General features: G+C 49.5%; 1 protein-coding gene across 3 annotated transcripts in view; it reads left to right on the forward strand.

The window, feature by feature from the left end:
• The window catches only part of P3H2 (prolyl 3-hydroxylase 2), a 121,475-nt gene extending 101,326 nt beyond the window's left edge, over window positions 1-20,149 (forward strand). For all 3 annotated transcript variants that reach the window (XM_048864309.2, XM_048864311.2, XM_048864310.2), the window contains exons 5-15: window positions 1,344-1,486; window positions 2,570-2,659; window positions 3,718-3,758; window positions 5,294-5,388; window positions 11,701-11,828; window positions 13,031-13,126; window positions 13,225-13,375; window positions 13,851-13,968; window positions 14,668-14,743; window positions 18,257-18,397; window positions 20,012-20,149. In XM_048864309.2, the coding sequence (XP_048720266.2) occupies window positions 1,344-1,486; window positions 2,570-2,659; window positions 3,718-3,758; window positions 5,294-5,388; window positions 11,701-11,828; window positions 13,031-13,126; window positions 13,225-13,375; window positions 13,851-13,968; window positions 14,668-14,743; window positions 18,257-18,397; window positions 20,012-20,104 (1,172 nt within the window). In that variant the 3' untranslated portion in view covers window positions 20,105-20,149. The remainder of the gene's footprint in view (window positions 1-1,343; window positions 1,487-2,569; window positions 2,660-3,717; window positions 3,759-5,293; window positions 5,389-11,700; window positions 11,829-13,030; window positions 13,127-13,224; window positions 13,376-13,850; window positions 13,969-14,667; window positions 14,744-18,256; window positions 18,398-20,011) is intronic.
• The last annotated feature ends 532 nt before the right edge of the window (window positions 20,150-20,681 follow it).

The following is a 20,681-nucleotide window of genomic DNA, read 5'->3' on the forward strand; positions in this document are numbered from 1 at the left end:
TCTGCAGCCTGGGGTGTGGGTCACTTGCTGGTTTAAACTAGTGTAAATGGTGGATTCTCTGTAAGTTGAAGTCTTTAAACCATGACTTGAGGGCTTTAGTAACTCAGCCAGAAGTTGGGGGTCTATTTCAGGAGCGGGTGAGGTTATGTGGGCTGCAGTGTGTAGGAAGTCAGACTAGAATAGATGGTCCCTTCTGACATTAGTCTATGAGAGCATGAGAACCAGAAAATAAATCCAGTTAAAAACTGAGAGTGGAAGAGCCCTGCCTAGTGTTACTCTCCAAGCTGAATGAAGTGCAAAGAGTGAAGGGCCATATTTTTAAAGGTTATTTAGGTGCCTAAATAGGCACCAGGTGGGGGAGTTGGATGCCAACGCACTGTTGAAAATCCCACTGTGTGCTTATCTGTGTCTTTAGCCCCTAAATAAGCTTTAAAAAGTCTGGCTCTAAGTGCTTTTATAAAAAGTAGCATCACCAGCCTTATTTGCTCACAACCAACCACCACAAACTCATGAGATTGGCTTAACAATCATGAGATTCTTTTTTTAATGATACGTTTTGGGATCTTTTCGTTGGCTTTCTGGTTTCTGAGCCTTTGGAGTTTGTGTTTTTGAGCTTTTTTACTGCAAACGCTAGGGCTATAAACTTCTCTTTTAACAAAAGGTAAACTGAGAATCTCCTGTAACAACCTAAAATAAACAACAAAGATCGCGAGAGTCGCAACAAAATCGCGAGCATTGGCAAGACCATAGAAGTAATTACTTGTGCTTATTGTCGATAGTAAAACAACATGTAGGATAAGACAATGGTCTGTTTATTAAAAGCACCTACAATCGGTGTCCTAGAGAGGAATATACTAAGAGCCCGAGAATAAGCAAATGTGGCAATAAACAACATGAGAATCATAAATCCGACTTAAAACTGGGAGCTTGCTCATTTCTCATATTCACTGATTTCCATCCCCCTTATTTTCTCTCAGGGACTGTGGTCTGCTGCTGATTCCAGGCTTCTGTCCTAGCTCCGTCCCCTGATTTGCTGGGTGGCCTTGGAAAAGCCACATAACTTCTCTGTGCCTCGGTTTCCCCCTATGTAAAATTGAGATAATAAGACAGAGCTATTTCAGAGGGCTGTGGTGGAGCTGATTCATAAATGTCTATCATGAGCCTGGGGGCCATCAGGTGAAAGTCTGTACGAGTGAAAAGTCTCATCCATCCGTCTCTGGCTGGCTTCTTCCTTATCTCTCCCCCTAGTTAGCTGCAACACACCTGTCACCTCTGAGTCCTCTGGATCAGTCATGCCATGTAGTCTCCATGCCGTCCCCAACCTCTGCTCTGCTCCCTTGCAGTTGGCGAGTACATGAAAGCCCTAGAATGTGCCAAGTCCTACCTCCTGTTCCACCCGGACGATGAAGCTGTCTTGGAGAACGCGGATTATTACAAGAGCCTTTTGGAAGAGGCTATGGACCCGGAGACCATCAAACCCAGAGAGGTAAGAATACATAAATGTATTGAAATTACCCTGCATGGCACCACAACTGAAGCATTGTTTGGAAGTAGCTCAACTGATGCAGCAATTTGGCAATCTCCTAGTACCATCACCGATGTTGAGGAAAAGTTAAAGGATTGTGGCCAGGTGGCTCTCTTGGTCACGTTCGGGATTAATGCCAGTGGCTGGTGTGACCGTTTTTAGCCAGATGACAACCAAGCAGGGGGGATGTGATGCCCACGTAGGTGTATGGCCCAAGGAGGGAGAGGGATTGTTTAGGAGGACAGGAGTAGGAGCAGTGTGATGAAATAGGATAAGGAGCATCCGGAGAACTCCAGACAGTCCCGGCTGTTAGTCAACTGGGGAAGTGGTGAAAGCCAGTCTTACCGCTTGAGTCATTTAAAGCTAGACTGGGCAAAGCACTCCAAACTGTTCTGCAGGGAACAGCTCTGCAGTAAGTGGGGTGGGGATTAGCCTTGTGTCAGATGACGAAACAGGACTTATTGAGTCACCACTGGAGGAAATGTCTTTCTAGCGATAATTTTCCCATAGTGGGTCCCTTTCCCATGCTGGAGAATGTTCCCGTCACAGCCCTGAGAGACGTCTCCTCCTGCCAGAGCTGGATGTGTCTTAGATACTTATCTGGCTCCGATTTGCATAGTGCCCCACAATCGGCAAGGAATTTAGCCTCACAGCAACCCTCTGCAGTAGGGCAGGGCTGTTATGCCCGTGTACAGAGGGGAAGGAGGGGTGCAGAGAACCTGAGGCCTGGTCTACACCTAAAATTTAGGTTGACCTAGCTTCTTTGCTTAGGGGGTATGAAAAATTCACACCTCTGAGAGACCTCGTTCAGCCGACGTAAACCCCAGTGTAGACGCCGTTTGGTCGTTTCTTCCAGCAGCCTTGGCACTGCCTCTCGGGGGCTGGGGCAGTTCCTCCAGCTACGGAAAACCCCTTCCATCGCTGTGGCAACTGTCTGCACTTGTTGCCTCAGTGAATCGCCCGCGGTCATGCAGGAATCCTGAATTGGAGGCTCATGCCCTGACCAGCCTCACGCTTCCTTCTCCCTTCCCTCGGCTATTGCAGGAGGCTGCCAAGTTTCTGAGGCGTCATAAGCTGGAGTCTGACCTCTTGCAGACGGGAGCAACTGGCCTGGGATTCGCATACACTGAGCCGGTAACGACATGTAGCTCTTCCTTGCCATTGCAGTTTGTTAGTTCCAAACTTTGCCGCCTGATTTCAGTCTGGTTTTCTGTCCCCATTAGCAAGGCCAAGCATGTGAAGTGAGGGATGAGGTATGTCTCAAAGCAGTCTATCAACGTCCGTTTAAGTCCAGAAGAATGTATTGGCCTGACAAGCCATACAGGTGTTACCAGTGTGTAACAGAGACAGACCCCACCTGTCAGACCCCTGTCACTGTAGTAGCTGGCTGTCTCACATTCTTTAATATGGGCCCCTTTTCAGTCTAGTTACAGACCTTTCAGTGATGCTCGTCATGGTTTTGTCATCTGTGAAGCACTCAGTTAAAGAACTAAACCTCCCAGCATTCTTGTCTACTGGGGAAGTCATGTTAGCCATGTTTTGCTGTTGGGGAAACTGAGGCAGACACAGAGAGGCTAAGTAACTTGCCCAAGGGTACACAGGAAGTCTGTGGCAGAGTAGAGGATTGAACATGGGCCCCAGGCCAGTGTGTTAGCCATTGGACCATCCTTTGTAAGCAACTGAAGTAATGGATTTGCAGATTAGAGAACATCCTGAATGCCACTGGACTGCGACAGTGCTCCAAAGCCATGCACCCATGACTCCACCCATGTGGAAGTGCAGAGTGGAATATGCATGCAGATTCTTCACTCCTTTCCCTTCTGCCTCACCTTTTCTTTGGGAGAACCAATGCCACAGCCATTACGTGGGCGCTTTGTGCCATTTGCTGACACTGTGACCTGTGTACCTTTCCCTCACATGTGGGGAGAGGGAATGGTCCTGATAGAGATACGAGGATCTGAACCCTCTCGGAGCAGTTTGAATGTCGATGTAGACTTCATAGCATGGCTTGTGGCACCTTAGAGACTAACCAATTTATTTGAGCGTGAGCTTTCGTGAGCTACAGCTTGCTTCATCGGAGGCATGCCGTGGAAAGTGTAGAAGATCTTTTTATACACACACAAAGCATGTATTTTTTCGTGGGTCACTTTGATCATTCCGTGTAAAGAACCCACCCCCCTCTCTTGTTGCAGACCTACTGGAGGCGCTCCGGTGCCCGTCAGGACGAGCACAGGTAAGTCCCTGACCAAAGGCACAACCTTGTTTTCTGAACTGAAGGTTTCGCAGGAATGAGCACAGGGTTTTAAAATGGCCGCTGCTGTGATCGAGAGACCAGCCCGTTTGCTGAAGATAGCCGAAGCGGTACCTGATGTTTCCAGTCCTGAACTCCACATAGCCCAGCAAGCTCAGTAACTCAGTGGAAATGATGGGTCCCTTTTCCATCTAGTTACAGACCTTTCTGTAGCACCCATCATGGTTTTATCTGAATGTCTCACAAACATTCATGAATTAAACCTCCCAACACCCCGATCGAGTAGGGAAACGGTGTTAGCCAGGTTTTACTGATGGGGAAACTGAGACACGGAGCGCCCAAGTGACTTGACCAAGGCTACCCAACCAGCCAAGAGCTAGAACCTGGATCTCCTCAGCCCCAGTGCTGTGTGTGAGTGCAGAGAACATGCTGCTCTCCTTAGAACACAGGGTTTTGAGACGCTCGCATCTCATGCAAAGGATAGCACCTCACCTCCATGCTGGGCCATGGGCGCCGGACTCCTTCAGAGGGGGGAGCATCACCTGTGGAAGCACTCATAGCCTTCCTGCAGCATGGAGGTGTTCCTGGGAGGTCCCAGTGTGTTTAGCTTGTGAGACCTGATGGGTGCATAGAGCAGGGTGCGGGGCTGCACATGTATCCCTGCAGTGCCTCTGGGTCACAGATAAGCTCCACTGATGAGGCAATATGGCATAGAATCATAGAAGATCAGGGTTGGAAGGGACCTCAGGAGGTCATCTAGTCCAACCCCCTGCTCAAAGCAGGACCAACCCCCAACTAAATCATCCCAGCCAGGGCTTTGTCAAGCCTGACCTTAAAAACCCCCACGGAAGGAGATTCCACCACCTCCCTAGGTATCCCATGCACGGCTGCTGCTCATAAACCTAAGGAACCTGCTCTGGGGAGCTTCAGTCTCTTTGGTGTGACTATTTGGTGGTACCTTTCAAAAGCACAAAATACTACCCCAAAGGTTTGGTTTTTGTTTTAAAAAGGTAGTTTGAATGGATGTGACCCATGACCCCAGCAGCAATCCCGTGGTTCGTTAGGAGCTGTGCTGTTATAGGACAGCACTGGATATTTGAATTATTAAACATGTCTGCCATGCTGTTCTTTTCCTCAAGTGCTAGTTTCTGGTGGTACCGGTTTAGACGTCAAGATCGTGCAACCAACATACAAACACTGAGGCCAGCGTTTTCAAAATGACTCATGATTTTAGGGGCCCAGACACCATAAAGGGGTCCAGTTTCCAGTAAGTGCAAAATTATGCCCTGCCAAAAAAAATCTGGTCTCTTTTTTGAAGGTGTCTCAGGTTGAGCACCCCAAATCCCTACTCTGTTTTGAACAGCGCCTCCTTTCCTTTCCTTTCCTTTCCTTTCCTTTCCTGTGTGCGTGTGTGTGTGTGTTACTGATTTTTCTGGTGGCTGCAAAAAAAGCAGCATTCCCAGAATCTGAAACCCACTGAAAACTCATGGCTTTTCCTCTTCTCTCCTGCTCCCCAGAATCCCCTCGGGTGTTAACAGTGAGCTGGCAGATGGTCCCGCACTGTCTCTGGAAAAGAAGCCTGCACCCAAAATGGATCGAGAGCTGCGGGAGGGTAAGTCTGCGCCAAGGGTCTCCACCCAAACCAGAGGCTTTCTGTGAGCCATGAAGACACGTATTCTGTCGCTAGAGGGGATGAAGCCATGGAGTCACATCCTAGTGTCAGCTGTGGGATTTGCAGTTCTGTTTGTTACAACCCTGCGTGACGCTGCCAAAGTGAGGGACCTATTGCTTTTGCCATCATGATGCCCTGCAATTAGGGCCTAATTCTGCAAGCTGCTGAGTGCTCTCCACTGAGCTCAGAATTTGGAGCTTGGAGACTGGATTAGGTGCTGCTCTGAAATGGCAGTTCCCGTGTTGTGATTTATACTGATCCTGAGCACTATGTACCCTTAGTGCTCTGTGGCACCTTTCACCTTCCAAACATGGTCCGGCTGTTAATCCTCACACGTTACCCCTGGAGGCAAGTATTTTCCCTGTTGCCCGAAGTCACACGCTGAGTGACAGTGAAGCATTAGACTTTTGGGGGAATTCCCAGCCCCCACCACTTTGCTAGCAGCCCTAGGCCTATCCTCTGATTCCAGTGAACACTGCATATTTGTTCTCCTTGTTCTCCTACAATTTCATATCTTGGCTTAGTTCAAGTTATTTCCTTTTAACGCCTGGTAGGCACATTATCTGCAGGGGTTTCAACTGGTTCAGTGATTGTTTCCCTGTCAGAGAGACTAGCCATCAATTATTATACTAAGAGCTGAGCTTTTCCCTCGGATGATTTTGAAATCAGGTGTGCTCTTGCCAAATTCCAAAGCCATTCCTTCGCTTCAAAGCAGTCTGACAGCAAGCCAGCCATAGCAGATCTCCTGTCTCCACCGCTAAGCCAGCTCCATCTTGCTTGCTTGGGAGAGAAAATCATGTCAAATATCAGGACCTTTGCTCTGCTCTTTGGATGGGGCCAGGGGACGGTTCTGCCCTCTGGCTATCATTGTAACAAGATCTTGCAAAGTTTCCCGGGTAATCCTGGCCATTGCTCCCTTTGGAAATCATAGTCAGTGGTTGCAGTCAAAAATGATGCAGAGCATTAATAACACTGTGTGATCAAAACTAGAGGAAACCAACATTTGCGCTTGCCAGGGCCACATCAGCTATTTATTCAGATCATCAGCGGCTGAGCCCAGTTTGCATGCAATGGAGCACATTGCGGTCACCGTCTTCCTTAATATCAAGGCACAACTCTCAGCAGCAACAAATCTTCCCCCTCCTGAGCTGAGTGTCCTGGCAGCCTTATACCACGTTGCATGTCCCTCCAGGGGCTGCGTTTGGCCCACCATCGCCGTAAGTGATCAATCTATTGCTCTCAATCCCCGGCACAGCACAAGCAATGTAGGAAAGTCTGGTATTTGAGAGCTTTCAAGCAAGTTGCCTAGTACAAAAGCTAATTGGTTTGGTTTTTTGTTTTTTCTTTCTTTAATTTTTGTGCGAAATTTTCACTTTAGCTGAAATTCTCCAAATTTTCAGGAAAAAACACGTACCAAAACTAAAAGATTTTCAGTTTCTGTCTTCTCCCCCCCCTTTTAATTCCCTTTTTATTTTCCCTGTTTCCAGTGAAAAAAGAAGAGAAGAAAAGGAAGAGAAGGGGGGCACGAGGAAAAAGGATTGGTTTTTGTTTGTAAAAAATCTGAAAAAACACTCTCCAAAAATTGGAAAAAATGGGTTTTATTTTTCATTCCTTTCAGAGATTTGCCCAGAAAAACCCTTTGTGACAGACTCTGTCCGGGACACATTTGGGACCTGATTCTTTCCTGTCCTGGCTTTGCATAGGCATAATTTCACTGAGCTCAGTGGACTTGCTGCAGATTCCCACATGTGTCATTTAGATCAGAATCTGGGCCCCCATGGTGTCTAGAAAGAAAATGCCAGTGACCTTGTTGCCCTGTTCCATTCCAGCTTGTTTTGATGCCTGAGATATCGGAGCCCCTCTGCTCAAGAGCATATAAAGTCTCGGGACACACTGGAGGCCAAACAAATCATTAGTGCAGTCACTGTATATGTGTGATCAACAGCTTGATCCCGCTGCAGTTGTAACCACAGGCCCGGGAGGCTGGAGGAGCCTAGCCAAGTACATACCTACGGTGTGATACAAGGATGCAGTGTTTGCATTACAGCTCCCAAGGCGGCTGCTGCAAGTTGGCTGGGTCAGCTCTGTGCAAACCGGCTGTTAGGAACCTAAACACGTTTGTAAGGCCTTTTATTCCTTCAGGTTTTTTTTTGTTCTTTGATCTCGACCCACACTGGGCTCCTCTCTGCCAGGATAAACATCCCAATGTTGTAGGGTCAGCCCTGGCAGACGCCAAAGCCAGCCAACACATCACGAGCCTCTCCAGAAAATACTGCTCTTGAGGATGGGCTCCCAGAGTACCGGGAGGAAAGGGACGGCAGCTTCAGCTTCTCCACGCACCAAGCCACCTCCTGCCATCCTCGTTTCAGCCCTGGCCACACGGAGCAGGCACTCGGGGTGCAAAGATCATATTTGTTTTGAGCTAAGCATTCACCTGGCTTTGAAGTTACAGGCAAACCTTAATTCACTCGAATTCAGGTTTTACTGAAGATTGGTTGTGTCCCCTGAGCCTGGAGAGGGCACGAAGCAGGGCAGGGAGGGATGAGGATTGCCAAAGTTAGCCAAACTCCCCACCGTTAGCATTACTCCAGAAGCTGCTGGTTTCATTGCCTGTGGTGGGGAGTGCGCATGGTTTCCCCAGTCCTGAACGTGATGTGGAGCTGCATTGCTGCAAGGCTTAGAGGCTCCACAGGGCTAGAGCTGCTGGGCTATGCAGAAATGGAGCTGCTGGATCTCCAAACAGCTGATCCTCAGAAGGTCTTGGTGTCTCCTGAGAATTTGAGGACTTGGGTTTTGCCTCTGAACTCTGATGCCAAACTCCTTTGGGTTGGCCACCCCCGTTTGTGCACAAAGTTGGCCAGAGGTTTGATTGAATGAATCTCGGAGCACATATTAGCTGTCAGAACTAATACGGCTCCTTTTTATTTTTGGCTGCAAGTGATCTGTTGTAACTGTAGCATACAGTTGGCATCATTCGTGGCTTTCCCCAGCGGATGGCTGGAATTACAAAAATATCGCCAAAAATTAAAAGCCTCCCAAAGGGACGACCATTATGGCTCCACTCCTGAATGGCGTGGGGTGGGGATTAGTAATAAAATCAAGGGATTAGGGACAGAGCCTTTCACTGCTTGGGACCATTGGTCTGACTCAGCTCCATGGAACTTGCATGGAAAGCTCCCCACTGATTTATGGTCAGTAGATCAGGCCCCAAATCTTGTTCACTTTACTCCCAGAAGGACTCCTGTTAGCTTCCACTGGTTGTTCCCTTGGGTGAAGCAAGCAGAATTGAGCCCTCGGTCAGCTGTTTGGTGGCTTATATGGGCCTGTCTGGGAAATATAACCACTGGGACCCCTGAAGTTAGATGACGATGACAAGGACCGGTCGCGTTCAGCATTGTGTCTGCTGGTCCTGGTTAAACTCAGAGGACTGCGAGTCAGAGCTCCTGGGTACCATTCCCAGCTGCATGGGACCAGTTAACCCCTTTGTGCCTGCCTTTGCCCATCCTCTAAGTAGTGGTGATGATGCTTCCCAGTGAGAGGCTCGGTGGATGTCTGTAAAGTGTTTGGAGACCGCCACGTGAACAGCGCAAGGCCAGGGCAAATCCTTCGGTTTTGTAAAGACAATCTAGCCATGGGCAAAGCCCCAGCACTTACCCGTTTGCACTGTAGAGCTCACCTGCATGGTACATGCTGGGACCTGGCCCAGAGCAGGCGCCAGGTAGATCAGCACCTACAAACAGAAGGAAGATGAAGTTTCATGTTTGTGATGTAGCAGTGACCCTCCTTTCCCTGGCTGGGACATGCAGCACATCCATGTCAACTTGCTGGATATTTGTGATTCACTTTTTAACAGCTCCATCCTGTTGAAGTTGATCTTCTGCCAGCAATGGGGAGCTACTGGAAGCACATCCAGAAGGAAGCAGTAACAAAAGCTTTCTTAGATGTGCCCACTGTATTGTGTATGTATAAGAGATCCAGGAAGTTCAGAGCCCGGTTGGATAGTGCCCCGAGTGTGTGAGGTTTTGATCCAGGCCTCTCTTTCTGATCCATGCTGGTTTGTAATAAATATTATCCTCAAGCAACAAAACAGACTGTGAGGGATGCTCCCTTTTCCAGGAAACCTAAATCTTCTTCGTAGATCATTCCTCGGCAAGCAATGGGATCTCAGTATCGTGTCTCCTCCATTGGCCTGGGGCCCTTCCAAAACAGCAATGTGCTGCAGCTGACAAAAAAAATAAAAAGCAGCATTTAATAGCAATGTTCCATCGTGCCGAATTTCGAGAGAAATGCTGTTCTGCCACGGCCCGCTTTTTATTGCGGCGTTCCAAGAGTAGATCTGTTTCCCGTGGCTCCAAAGCGTTTCACCTTCCCCCCAGAGAAACATCGGGGTGAGGGTTTAGTTTTCGAAACACACAGACTTTTGTTCTCATTGTCTTGTCTTGTTTTTCCGTTTGAATGAGGACGGCCTCATCCCGTGTCCATGCGCAGGAGAGAGAGCCAAATGGCTAATCACTTCCCCGCTCCCTGCAAGGTAGGCGTCTGATTCGCCAGCTGCCTAGTATTGATTTGTGTTACCCTCGGAGCTAGGCGCTGTACAAACCCAGGACAAAAAGCCTGTCCTGGCCCCAATCTGCAGTGTGGAATGCTGGCCCATGGCAGACTTATGCCAAGTGATGATGGCAGTATCTCCATACTATCAGGACAATACATTGCCCAGTATATTTCAAGAGGACCTCAAAACCAACCCAAGATATGACCCATTGTGAACAGATATGAACCGATGGTGTAAAATCCTTCCACAAAAAAGGGATCTTGGCTGGAATCTCCAGGGAATACCACGTGAAACCAGTGTGTGCGCCCCATGGCCCAGTAAAACGTGCAACGTCTCGTGAGCTGGTGTTTGACAGCGCTCCCGCAGCCAAAGGATGCCGCATCACAGCGGCATTGTGCTGAGTCGCAGCAGGGCTGTGTACGGCTGCAGCGCCGGGACACCGTGATGAAGTTCTGCTGGCCCGAAATCATGTTAGTGCCCCTACGAGCTTGCAGGCCTGGAAAATGGGCTCTGCCCCAGAGCATAATGGGAGGGGGAGGTGCAGGCCAGCCTTCGTAGAGCAAATCCCAGCCAGGGGCTCTTCTAGCAATAGATAAACTAGGCAGCAGATACGGCTCCTCTGTCAGGACAATTTGAGTGGCATTGCGACCCTGCGTGCCAGGTTGCAATGCCACTCTCTGCAATTTGGCCCGGCCGCCTCTCTGGCGTGATGGAAGGGCGGCTGGGCCAAATCAAGCCTACGAGGAGGGGGGCAGAACATTGGGGTTCGAGCAGTCTGCGATCACAGCCGTTGCCTTTCTGCCTCCAGCCCTTCCCAGGGCCTTTAGGAATGACCCCTTCAGTAATGGGACCTTAGGACGAGGAATGGTTTGTGATGCGCTAGCCCATGGAGGCTGCGTTTGGGAAGCCAGGCCCTTTTGTGCGAGCTGCTGCACACGCCTCGTGGGATGGTCCCTGCGCCAAGGAGCTTAGAACGTGGAAAACGAGAGACAAGAGAAGGATACAGCAAACTGGAGGGGACACAGTGTAGGGGTGAGACTACTGTGAGCAGCACAAGGGAATGGTCCCCAGCGGCACAGAACCGTCTCTTCCACAGCTTCCCTGTCTCCCAGGAGCCCTGCGTGGGGTGGGGGGAGGAGATCCGCTCCGTGACCGCAGATTGGCCCTCAACGAGAGCTCCTGTCAGCAGCCTTGGGCTGGAATAATGCAGCTCGCTCCCAGCAGCCACAGAGTTAAAAAAAAAAAAAAAAAAAAAAAGACAGAAAAAATGCTGATGACTATTCCCGGGGCCAGTGCGTTAAGCCAAATACAAAAAAGGCTTTTACAGAACGAACACAGTGGAAATTTAGGGTCGACTTTAAAATAGGAATTGGTTCTATTGGCTGCTCTGAAAAAAGCCAGTAAGCTGGTGTCCGGGGCCCCATTGCATCTCCGTGCAGCGTTTTAGAGTCTGGCCCGTGCATTGCCAAAGAGCCTGATGAGAAAGTGGGAATCTCTAGCACTCTCGCAGGGAGCGGATTTCACCTCTGTGTCTTTGTTATTGACACGAGGCCAGATCCTGCTCTCCGTTACACGGCTGTGAAGCCAGGCCTCTGGAACGCCACCAAGGTGACCTCAGCTGGCCTGGTGCCTCCGTGTGACTGACAAGCCAGGGAAGAGGTGTCATGTTCAGGGTTGTTTTATATCTGTCTTTCCCGTAGGGGGTTCTCTGCTCTACAGCGACGTGAAGTTCATCTATAACTCCCAGCAGCTGAACGGCACGCAGCGAGTGCTACTGGATAACGTCATATCGGAGGAGGAGTGCCGAGAGCTGCGTAGAGTGGCCAATGTGAGTATCGGAGATGGTGGGGAGGGCTGCTGGGTGGAGGGCGGAGAAGGGGGGCTGCTGGTTGCAGGGAAGCCACGTGGGCAGAGGGTCTGGGCCAGGGAGCCATGTGGAGTGGGTGTAACTGTCTGATTTTGCCTAACTGCACAAGGCCCCCAGCAAACACAAAGAACATGTCTCCAAATTCCACCCTCCCACATGCACGTAACCGCTAACGAGGTCTCTGGGAGTTGCGTGTGTGTATCCAGGGTCAGAGCTTGGCTTCTGCAACAGAACTGTGTGATCCAGGCACTAGGGGAGCATATCAAATGCCGTCAACAATCTCCACTGCCGGCCCGTGCTTTGACACCGATAGACACCAGCTGAGGATCGGGCCCACTGTGTTTGCCAGTTACATGAGAAGACCAGTTAGGGAATAGCCCACTCCTAAATAATCTCTTTGCTTTTGTTCCAAGTAACCCCTGAAGTGAGTTGAATCAACTCATTCACTTTTCCCCTAGTGGTGCAGTTTGTTTACTTTTTGCATTTCACTCAGAAGGGACAGCGATAGCAGCCAGCTGTTTTCACTAGCTATCTATCATTTTCTTCCTGTTTCTCTCTGCACACAGGGCCATAAGCTTTGAGTTCAACAAGACTTTTGGGGAAGGGGGAAACAGGGGGAGCCTTGAATCCCACAGCCGATATTTTCATTTTAAAAAACTGGATGACATTTAAGGAAAGTTCATGAGTTGCGAGGATAATTTTCCATATTTCTTCCTTAGCAAAACTGAGCTGTGTTCTCTAACAATAATACCCAGCTTTTACATGGTGCTTTCAACCCATAGATCTCCAAGGACTTCACAGAGGAGATAAGATGATTATCCCCATTTTAGAGAGGGCACGGTGGTGGAGTGGCTTGCTCGAAAGCAGGGTAGTAGCTGAGCTAAACACAGAGCCCTGCACTCCTGAATCTCCCTGGGTTGTCATAGACCCATGGCAGCTTAATTGTCATTTCAACCAGTAACGATGTTGCCATCAGCCCTTAGCTGACGGTGCCATTGACGGTGACCAAAGCAGAATGGAACCCACTTCATTTCATCTGTAGTTCTTATTGGTGAGGGTTCAGTATTTAGGGTGGGGAGAGCAGGATGAAGAATAAAACTGATTTGGGGTTTCTGCTCAGGATAACCGATATCCCTGACCTCTGCTCGTGTCATTTCTTCCAGGGGATCATGCTGGCTGGAGATGGCTATCGAGGGAAAACCTCACCCCACACTCCCAACGAGAAGTTTGAAGGGGCCACTGTCCTCAAAGCTCTCAAGGTGCGGTTTGCCCCTCTCTCCAGCCCCCGTGGCTCGGCGGGTGGCTCCGCCACCCTCTGGGCGGCCAGTGCTCACTCTGGTGTGTGATTGCCCTGCAGTTCGGCTACGAGGGGCGCGTCCCGCTGAAGAGCGCCCGCCTGTTCTATGACGTCAGCGAGAAAGCCCGCAGGATCGTGGAGTCCTACTTCCTGCTGAACTCCACCCTCTACTTCTCCTACACGCACATGGTGTGCCGCACCGCCCTGCCGGGTAAGGGGGCAGGGGCCGGCCTTGCGGCTCAGTGCTTAAGAAGCAGTCAAGAGGGAGGGAACGGAGTTGTTGTATGTACGATTTTGTACTGTCTCCTGCCTCAGAGATCCCTGCCCCACGTCCTCCCTGGAGGAAGCCACCTGCCGGGGGCATGAGTTTGTTCATTCTTTCGCTCTTCATCTCTCCTCGTCTGCCTCTCCTCCTTCCTCTCTCTGTCTCAGTGCCCCCCCTTGCTCTCCTTCACCCCAGATTGGGGTGTCTGTTCCATCAGGCTCATGGTGTTTCAAGTGAGCGCAAGGCAGGTGTCAATTCTTTGTCTCCAGGCTCCCCAGATTCCCCCTTTTCGCCCGCTGTCTTTGCATTTTTGCTGGCAGCGAGAGCCCTCCAAGTGCAAATGCCCCTGGGGGGAGCTGAGCTCTGAGACCCTGTCATGCTTATCTCATCTCTTCCTCTCCCCCCGCGTGGTGCTGCCTAGGCCAGCAGGAGAAAAGGAACGACCTAAGCCACCCCATCCATGCCGACAACTGCCTGCTGGATCCCGAGGCCAGCGAGTGCTGGAAGGAGCCCCCGGCCTACACCTTCCGGGATTACAGGTAGGAACGCAGGGCTGAGATGCCGTGTGCCAGATGCAGGTGCCTGGCCAGGGGAAACAGACAGGGCACGTTCCTCGCTGGGCACCAGGTCGGTGGGGCGTGACCACGAGAGCCCACTTTGGCTCCGATGCCTGGTAAAGTTAGGCTGCCCTAGAGCCAGGTAAATCCCAGCCAGTGATGGGCTGAAGAGGCAGGCTCTGGATCCATGGTATGGTCGTGGTTCTAGGAGGAATTGGGGGCCAAGTTCCAGGCAGCGGTTGGCTGTGGCAGCCCCATGGTGTTCTTGGCTATTTCGCCCGACGTGGCGGTCACCTCGCAAGGCTGGCCAGTCTGGGGAGATCGTCAGCACATCCGTGCCAGGAAGGAAGGATGCGTGTCCCTGCTGGGCTTAGATACAACCCAGAGGAGAGATTACCCACCCCCACCCCTGTATCACCGTCCCCCACATACCTGCCCCTGCTGGCACCCACAGGGCAGGCGGGACTCGAACCCCTGAAATACTGTGGGCCCAGCCACCTCCCATTGACATCAGTGGGAGCCTTTCCCCTGACTTCCCTGGCAGGCGGAGTGGGCCCTGGGAGAGTGGTGAGCATTCTTCTTCCCACGGGCCAGATCTGCTGATGCAAATCCTGTGTTTGTAGCTGCCTGGGGTAGGGGCAGCCAGCCAGCCTCACCGGGGTCTCGTCATTCTTCCCCCAGCGCCCTTCTGTACATTAACACGGATTTCGAAGGCGGGGAGTTTATATTCACTGAGATGGATGCCAAAACTGTTACTGTAAGTAAACTGCCTTGGCTGGCAAAGTCGATGTCAGTGGGTTGGCTGGGGGGATCCATTTTGTTTTCCTTCCTAGTCCATTCCTCCAGAGCTGGTGCCGTGTATAGCTAGGGCTTTTCAGATAACTTAAGCTGTGACCTCAGACCAGTGGGCCCCTCCATAAAACAGTTACATCCCTAGCCTCGGTAACCTTAGACTAGAATCCATTCTAGGTGTAATCTGAAAAGACATTCACCATCCTAATGGTGCAGAACAAGGCTACCCAGAGTGTGAGGTCTTCAGTGTGGCTCACAGCCGCCCCTCTACAACTGTCAATGAGGACAGCCTTAACCGGCTGGAGGGTTTTTATTGCTACCGAATTAAGCTAACAAGCAATTTCTGTTCCTCTGTCATGGGCGATACAAGTGGAAGCAAATTTTAAATTTTTTATTAAAGCTAATGTTAAAAAAATTATATAATACATAGGTTGGGAAAAGAGTGTCTGTACATCTGGGTATAGTGCTTAGATTATCCACAGATACAAAGTTAGTTTTTAAAAGTCATATGATCCATAGAGTACATAATCAGCAATAACCCAAATTTAGGTGAATAGATTTAACAATACAGTTTAGATATTAGAATCCAAATACTCGGGTACATCACTCATGAAAAGTTGTACGGAGGTTTGGTTGTGGAAAGCAAAATGTATCAATGAGAGGGGATTGTCCCTCAGTAATTGAGAATTAGATTGGTTGTCCATTTAGAAAATACAATCTATGAGGAAAGTATTTGTTACTTTCCCTACTAAAGCCATGTCGTAACCCTGCTGCTGGCATCCTGTGCGCCTACAATCACTCAGGATTCCTGACTTCTGCAGAGAGTGGATTTTTGGAATCTCTGATCCATTAAGTAAAAGGTTTAGACGAAGACACACAGTTTAAAAAAAAAAAAAAAAAAACCCGGACAGGCTGGCCGAGGATCCTGCTTTGTGTGGTTGCCCAATTCACTGAGCTTCTGCACCCCCTAGTGGTCAAATTTGAAGCAAGCGAGACAAGGTGGGTGAGATACAAAACTTTTCCTCTCTCGCCAACAGAAGGTGGTCCAATAAAAGGTATGACCTCCCCCATCTTGTCTCTCTAATATCCTGAGACCAACATGGCTACAACAGCACTGCATTGTAGAAAAGTAAGGTCATCAAATCCGGCCCCCTGTGCTGAGGGAGGACCAAGGAAACCTAGGGCCATCCGTGTCCACCCTGGTCTTAAAAGCCTCCAGTGACGGGGATTCCACAACCTCCCTGGGAAACCTGTTCCAGAGCTTAACTACCTTGAGAGCTATAAAAAGTTCCTCCTAATCTCTAACCTACATCTCCCTTGCTGCACATTAAGCCCATTGCTTCTGATCCTATCTTCAGTGGACGTGGAGAACACTTGATCCCTGTTCTTTTTATAACAGCCCTTTACATATCTGAAAATTGTTATCAGGTCCCCTCTCAGTCTGCTATTCTCCACACTAAACATGTCCAGTTTTTTTTTAACTTTCCTCATAGTTCAGGTTTTCTAAACCTTTGATCATTTTTGTTGCTCTCCTCTGGCCTCTCTCCAGTCTGTCCACATCTTCCCTCAAATGTGGCACCTCAAATGGGGCGCAGTATTCCAGCAAAGGCCTCATCAGGGCCGAGTAGAGCAAGACGATTCCCTCCAATGTCTTACATACGACACTCTTGTTAACGCACCTAGAATGATACAAGTGATATCCTATTAAAGAAATAAGCCAATCACAGTGTAGGGTTGGACAGTAAGTGTGTCCCCATCCTTGTCTTCTCCACTCTCCAGCCACCTTCATTTAAAGACTGAACATAAGCTTGCTATGAGTCCTTTGAATTCAATTCAGTGTTGATAAATGCAAAGTGATGCACATTGGAAAACATAATCCCAACTATACCTATAAAATGATGGGGTCAAAATGAGCTCTTACCACTCTAGAAAGAGATCTTGGAGTCATTGTGGATAGTGCTCTGAAAACATCCACTCCGTGTGCAGCAGGAGTCAAAAAAGCAAACAGAATGTTGGGAATGATTAAGAAAGGGATAGATAATAAGACAGAAAATATCACATTGCCTCTAGATAAATCCATGGTACACCCACATCTTAAATACTGCGTGCAAATGTGGTTGCCCCATCTCAAAAAAGATATATTGGAATTGGAAAAAGTTCAAAAAAGGGCAACAAAAATGATTAGGGGTCTGGAACAACTTCCGTATAAGGAGAGATTAATAAGACTGGGACTTTTGAGCTTGGAAAAGAGACGACTAAGGGGGGATATGATAGAGGTCTGTAAAATCATGACTGGTATGGAGAAAATAAACAAGGAAATGTTATTTACTCCTCATAATGCAAGAACTAGGGGGTCACCAAATGAAATTAATAGGCAACAGGTTTAAAACAAAAGGAAGTGGTGAAACACTGGAATGCGTTACCTAGGGAGGTGGTGGAATCTCCTTCCTTAGAAGTTTTTAAGGTCAGGCTTGACAAAGCCCTGGCTGGGATGATTTAATTGGGGATCGGTCCTGCTTTGAGCAGGGGGTTGGACTAGATGACCTCCTGAGGTCCCTTCCAACCCTGATATTCTATGATTCTATGAAGTGTTTTTTCACACAAAGCACAGTCAACCTGTGGAACTCCTTGCTAGAGGATGTTGTGAAGGCCAAGACTATAACAGGGTTCAAAAAAGAACTAGATACAGGCAGTCCTTGGACTTACGACACAATTGGTTGTGAAAAATTGCATCGTAAGTCGAACTGTCGTAACTTGGAACTGCAATCCATTCCATTGTGGGACCGAGCATCATAAAGTCAAATCAGGGTGTCAATTCAGAAATGTATAGTGTTATGGCTTCAGAAGAGGGAGAAGAGGAACATTGCTCGTGGTTCATAGATTCCTGGTTTCCAAGGCCAGAAGGGACCCTTGTGATCATCTAATCTGACCGCCAGTACAGTACAGGCCAGAGAACTGCCCCCAAATAATTCCAAGATCAGATCTTATAGAAAAACATCCAGTCTTGATTAAAAATGGTCAGTGATGGAAAATTCACCATGACTCTTGGTAAATTAACCATCGGAGCAGTTACCCTCACTGTTAGAAATGTATGCCTTATTTCCTTATAGCAGTCAGAGTGTGAAGGTTAACCTGATCTCATTGAAGGGACATCTAATTATTGCCTAGTTTGAACACAGCTGGTTTGCAATGATTGAGTGTGTTGCATTGAATTTTGCACAGACTTTGCACACTGCCTCATCTTTTCTGGGTTAATCCTCTGCAACAGGACAGAGCCCTTTTTCTGGAGCAAAATGCCCATCTCAGCAATGCTCTGAGTTTTCGAGTATCCTGGAGCTATCCAGAGAGATCCATTAAAGTCAAAGGCCTGAACTGATGGGAACCCAGGGCAACACAAGAGATCTGCAGTATGCTGGTTCTTTGCCATGAGCCTAAATGCTGGTTGTGTTTGCAATGTTTGACTTGGTGTTTTTTACAGGCCTCTATCAAGCCAAAGTGTGGGCGCATGATCAGCTTCTCCTCTGGTGGGGAGAACCCCCACGGGGTCAAAGCAGTCACCAAAGGCCAGCGATGTGCTGTTGCTCTCTGGTTCACTTTGGACCCACTTTACAGGGAGCTGGTGAGTTCTTCCATCGTGACAGCAGCAGAGACCGTCATGAATGGCGCGGGGCGGTACAGCGGGGAGCTAGTGAAAAACCAGGGAGCTCCTTGTAATGCTCTGTCATCTTTAGCTAAGAGGCCCCTCTGCCTAGCCACAAAGATGCCTGCCTAGGCAGAAGTGCTGGGTCTGCCTCAGAAGCAGTGGGTGTTTCCATAGCTAGCTGGAACCTGTCTTCAGGGCACTGGATACTGTCATGCTCAACAGAGCATAGGGTTAGAGATGGAAAGGGACTTACAGGATCAACCAGCCTCCCGCAAGCAAAATGAACCCTTCCCCCCACCCCCAATGAATGCAATAAATGCATTGTACCAGGCCTAGACTGGGAGTCAGGAGATCTGGACTGAGCTGTGTGACTTTCACTTCTCTGGGCCCCTATTCCCATCTGCATGGTGGGGACAGTACCCTGTCCTGCCTCTGAGGGACTTGTGTCAGTAAATTCGGCCATGTTTGGGAGCTGCCCATTACGACACTGGGGGGCTGGGCAGATTGTGGTTATACTGGAACCTCCACTAAGGGGGTGGCTTTCCCGTGTGACCCTTGCATGGGCTCCGTTTTTGGCCAGGTCGAGAAACAGGACCTGCAATCTGGGACTGGCTCTTAGGGTGCGTCTACACTGCAGACAGACACCTGCAGGCCAAGGTGTGGGAACCTCCCACCTCGCAGGGTCTAGAGCCTGGGCCCTAGCCTGAGCACGAACATCTATAAGGCAATTAAACCACCCCTTTGCTCAAGCCCCATGAGCCCCAGTCAGCTGGCGGGGGGCCAGCGGCATTTTTTTATTTGCAGTGTAGACACCCCTTAGACCAATGTTTCTGCTGAGCATTAGTGACACCTAGTGGACAATTCCGGTAATGACCAGCATCCCAGTGGAAATCCACAGCAAGGGGGAGGACCAGGAGCACACCCCTGTTTGTAAGCACACGGTTCTTTCAGCCAGTGATCTCAACCATTCGTTACTTCAGCCTGGTGGGGCCCTTTTCACCGATGGCAAAATTCTGGCACAGGGGCTTTAAACAGCTCCCCCAGGTCACACAGCAAGTCATTGGCAAAACAGAATAAAACCCAGGAGTCCTGACACCCAGTCTACCAATCCAGTGGCTAGACTGTGCTTCTGCTTTCTGGATTCCTGGGGTCTGGCACCCGCAGCCTGTCCATCCCTTGGGGCCTTAGTTTAGGACACATGTACATGGCGGTGCTGTAGTTATTTGTGTTTCGGTAGCACTACAGGCCCCGTTGTGCTCGGTGCATCGGACGAGACCTGCCCCAAAGAGCTTAAACTCTACATAGGCAAGACAGTCAAAGGGTGGGAGGGGAAACTGAGGCACCAAGCGGTCAAGTGACCTCCCCAAGATCACACAGCAAGGTCGTGGCAGAGCTGAGAATGGCTCTCCCAAGTGCCAACATAGTGCCCAATCCATTCGGCCGCACCGTGTCCCCAGGTGAGTTGTGCCTAGGTCTTATACTGGCCTTCCGTGCCAGGATGAATTTCCTCCTTGATGGAGAAATAGCTCAGAGACGAGAGGAGACATCGACACTGCTGCTGCTATTTACTCCTCCTCCTCTTTTCTGCAGGAGCGAATCCAGGCAGACGAAGTGATAGCGACGTTAGACCAAGAGCATCTAGGAGCCAACGACCTGAACATCAACCCGAAGGACGAGCTCTAAACTAGGCCAAGGACTTCCGATTAAATATTTATTTAATATTGTTAATCCTATTAGAACCCTTTTATTTTTATACAGAGCCTCGGTATAAATGAATCGGTTAATATGAACATGGCGCCTCTGTGTTTTGGCACAGCTCCCTCTGGGCCCCATGTGCGCACCTCTCCTGCGGGGGCTGACTCTTCCTGCTGTATTCACTGGCCTTCCCCAGCACTTTTTCGGGTCCCTCTATTCCCCTGACAGGCTGTCTTCCCGTTCCTCAGGCGGGGGTCTCTCCTCAGACCCAGACAAGGAGAACATAGCGTGGGGGTTCCTGGCGGATCTACAGGGCACTGACCGCAGATAGAGGGGAACTGTACAGTTCTTTCGTTGTCCCGGGTTCATGCAGTGCATGTCAGACCTGGCTTTTCTTTTTGTGGTGGCTCCCTTTCCAAAGCCATTTGAGGAGTTAGGTCTGAATCCTGCTCTGGGACGTGTACAGGCTCCTATTGCACGGCTGAGATCTGGCCATAAATTCCTGAGCACAGCCAGGGGGTTGGAGCTGTCCTTTAAGAAATCATGTCTGCTGAGCCCATGATGG

The sequence above is a fragment of the Caretta caretta genome, chromosome 9, assembly GCF_965140235.1.
Source record: "Caretta caretta isolate rCarCar2 chromosome 9, rCarCar1.hap1, whole genome shotgun sequence".
NCBI lineage: Eukaryota > Metazoa > Chordata > Testudines > Cheloniidae > Caretta > Caretta caretta.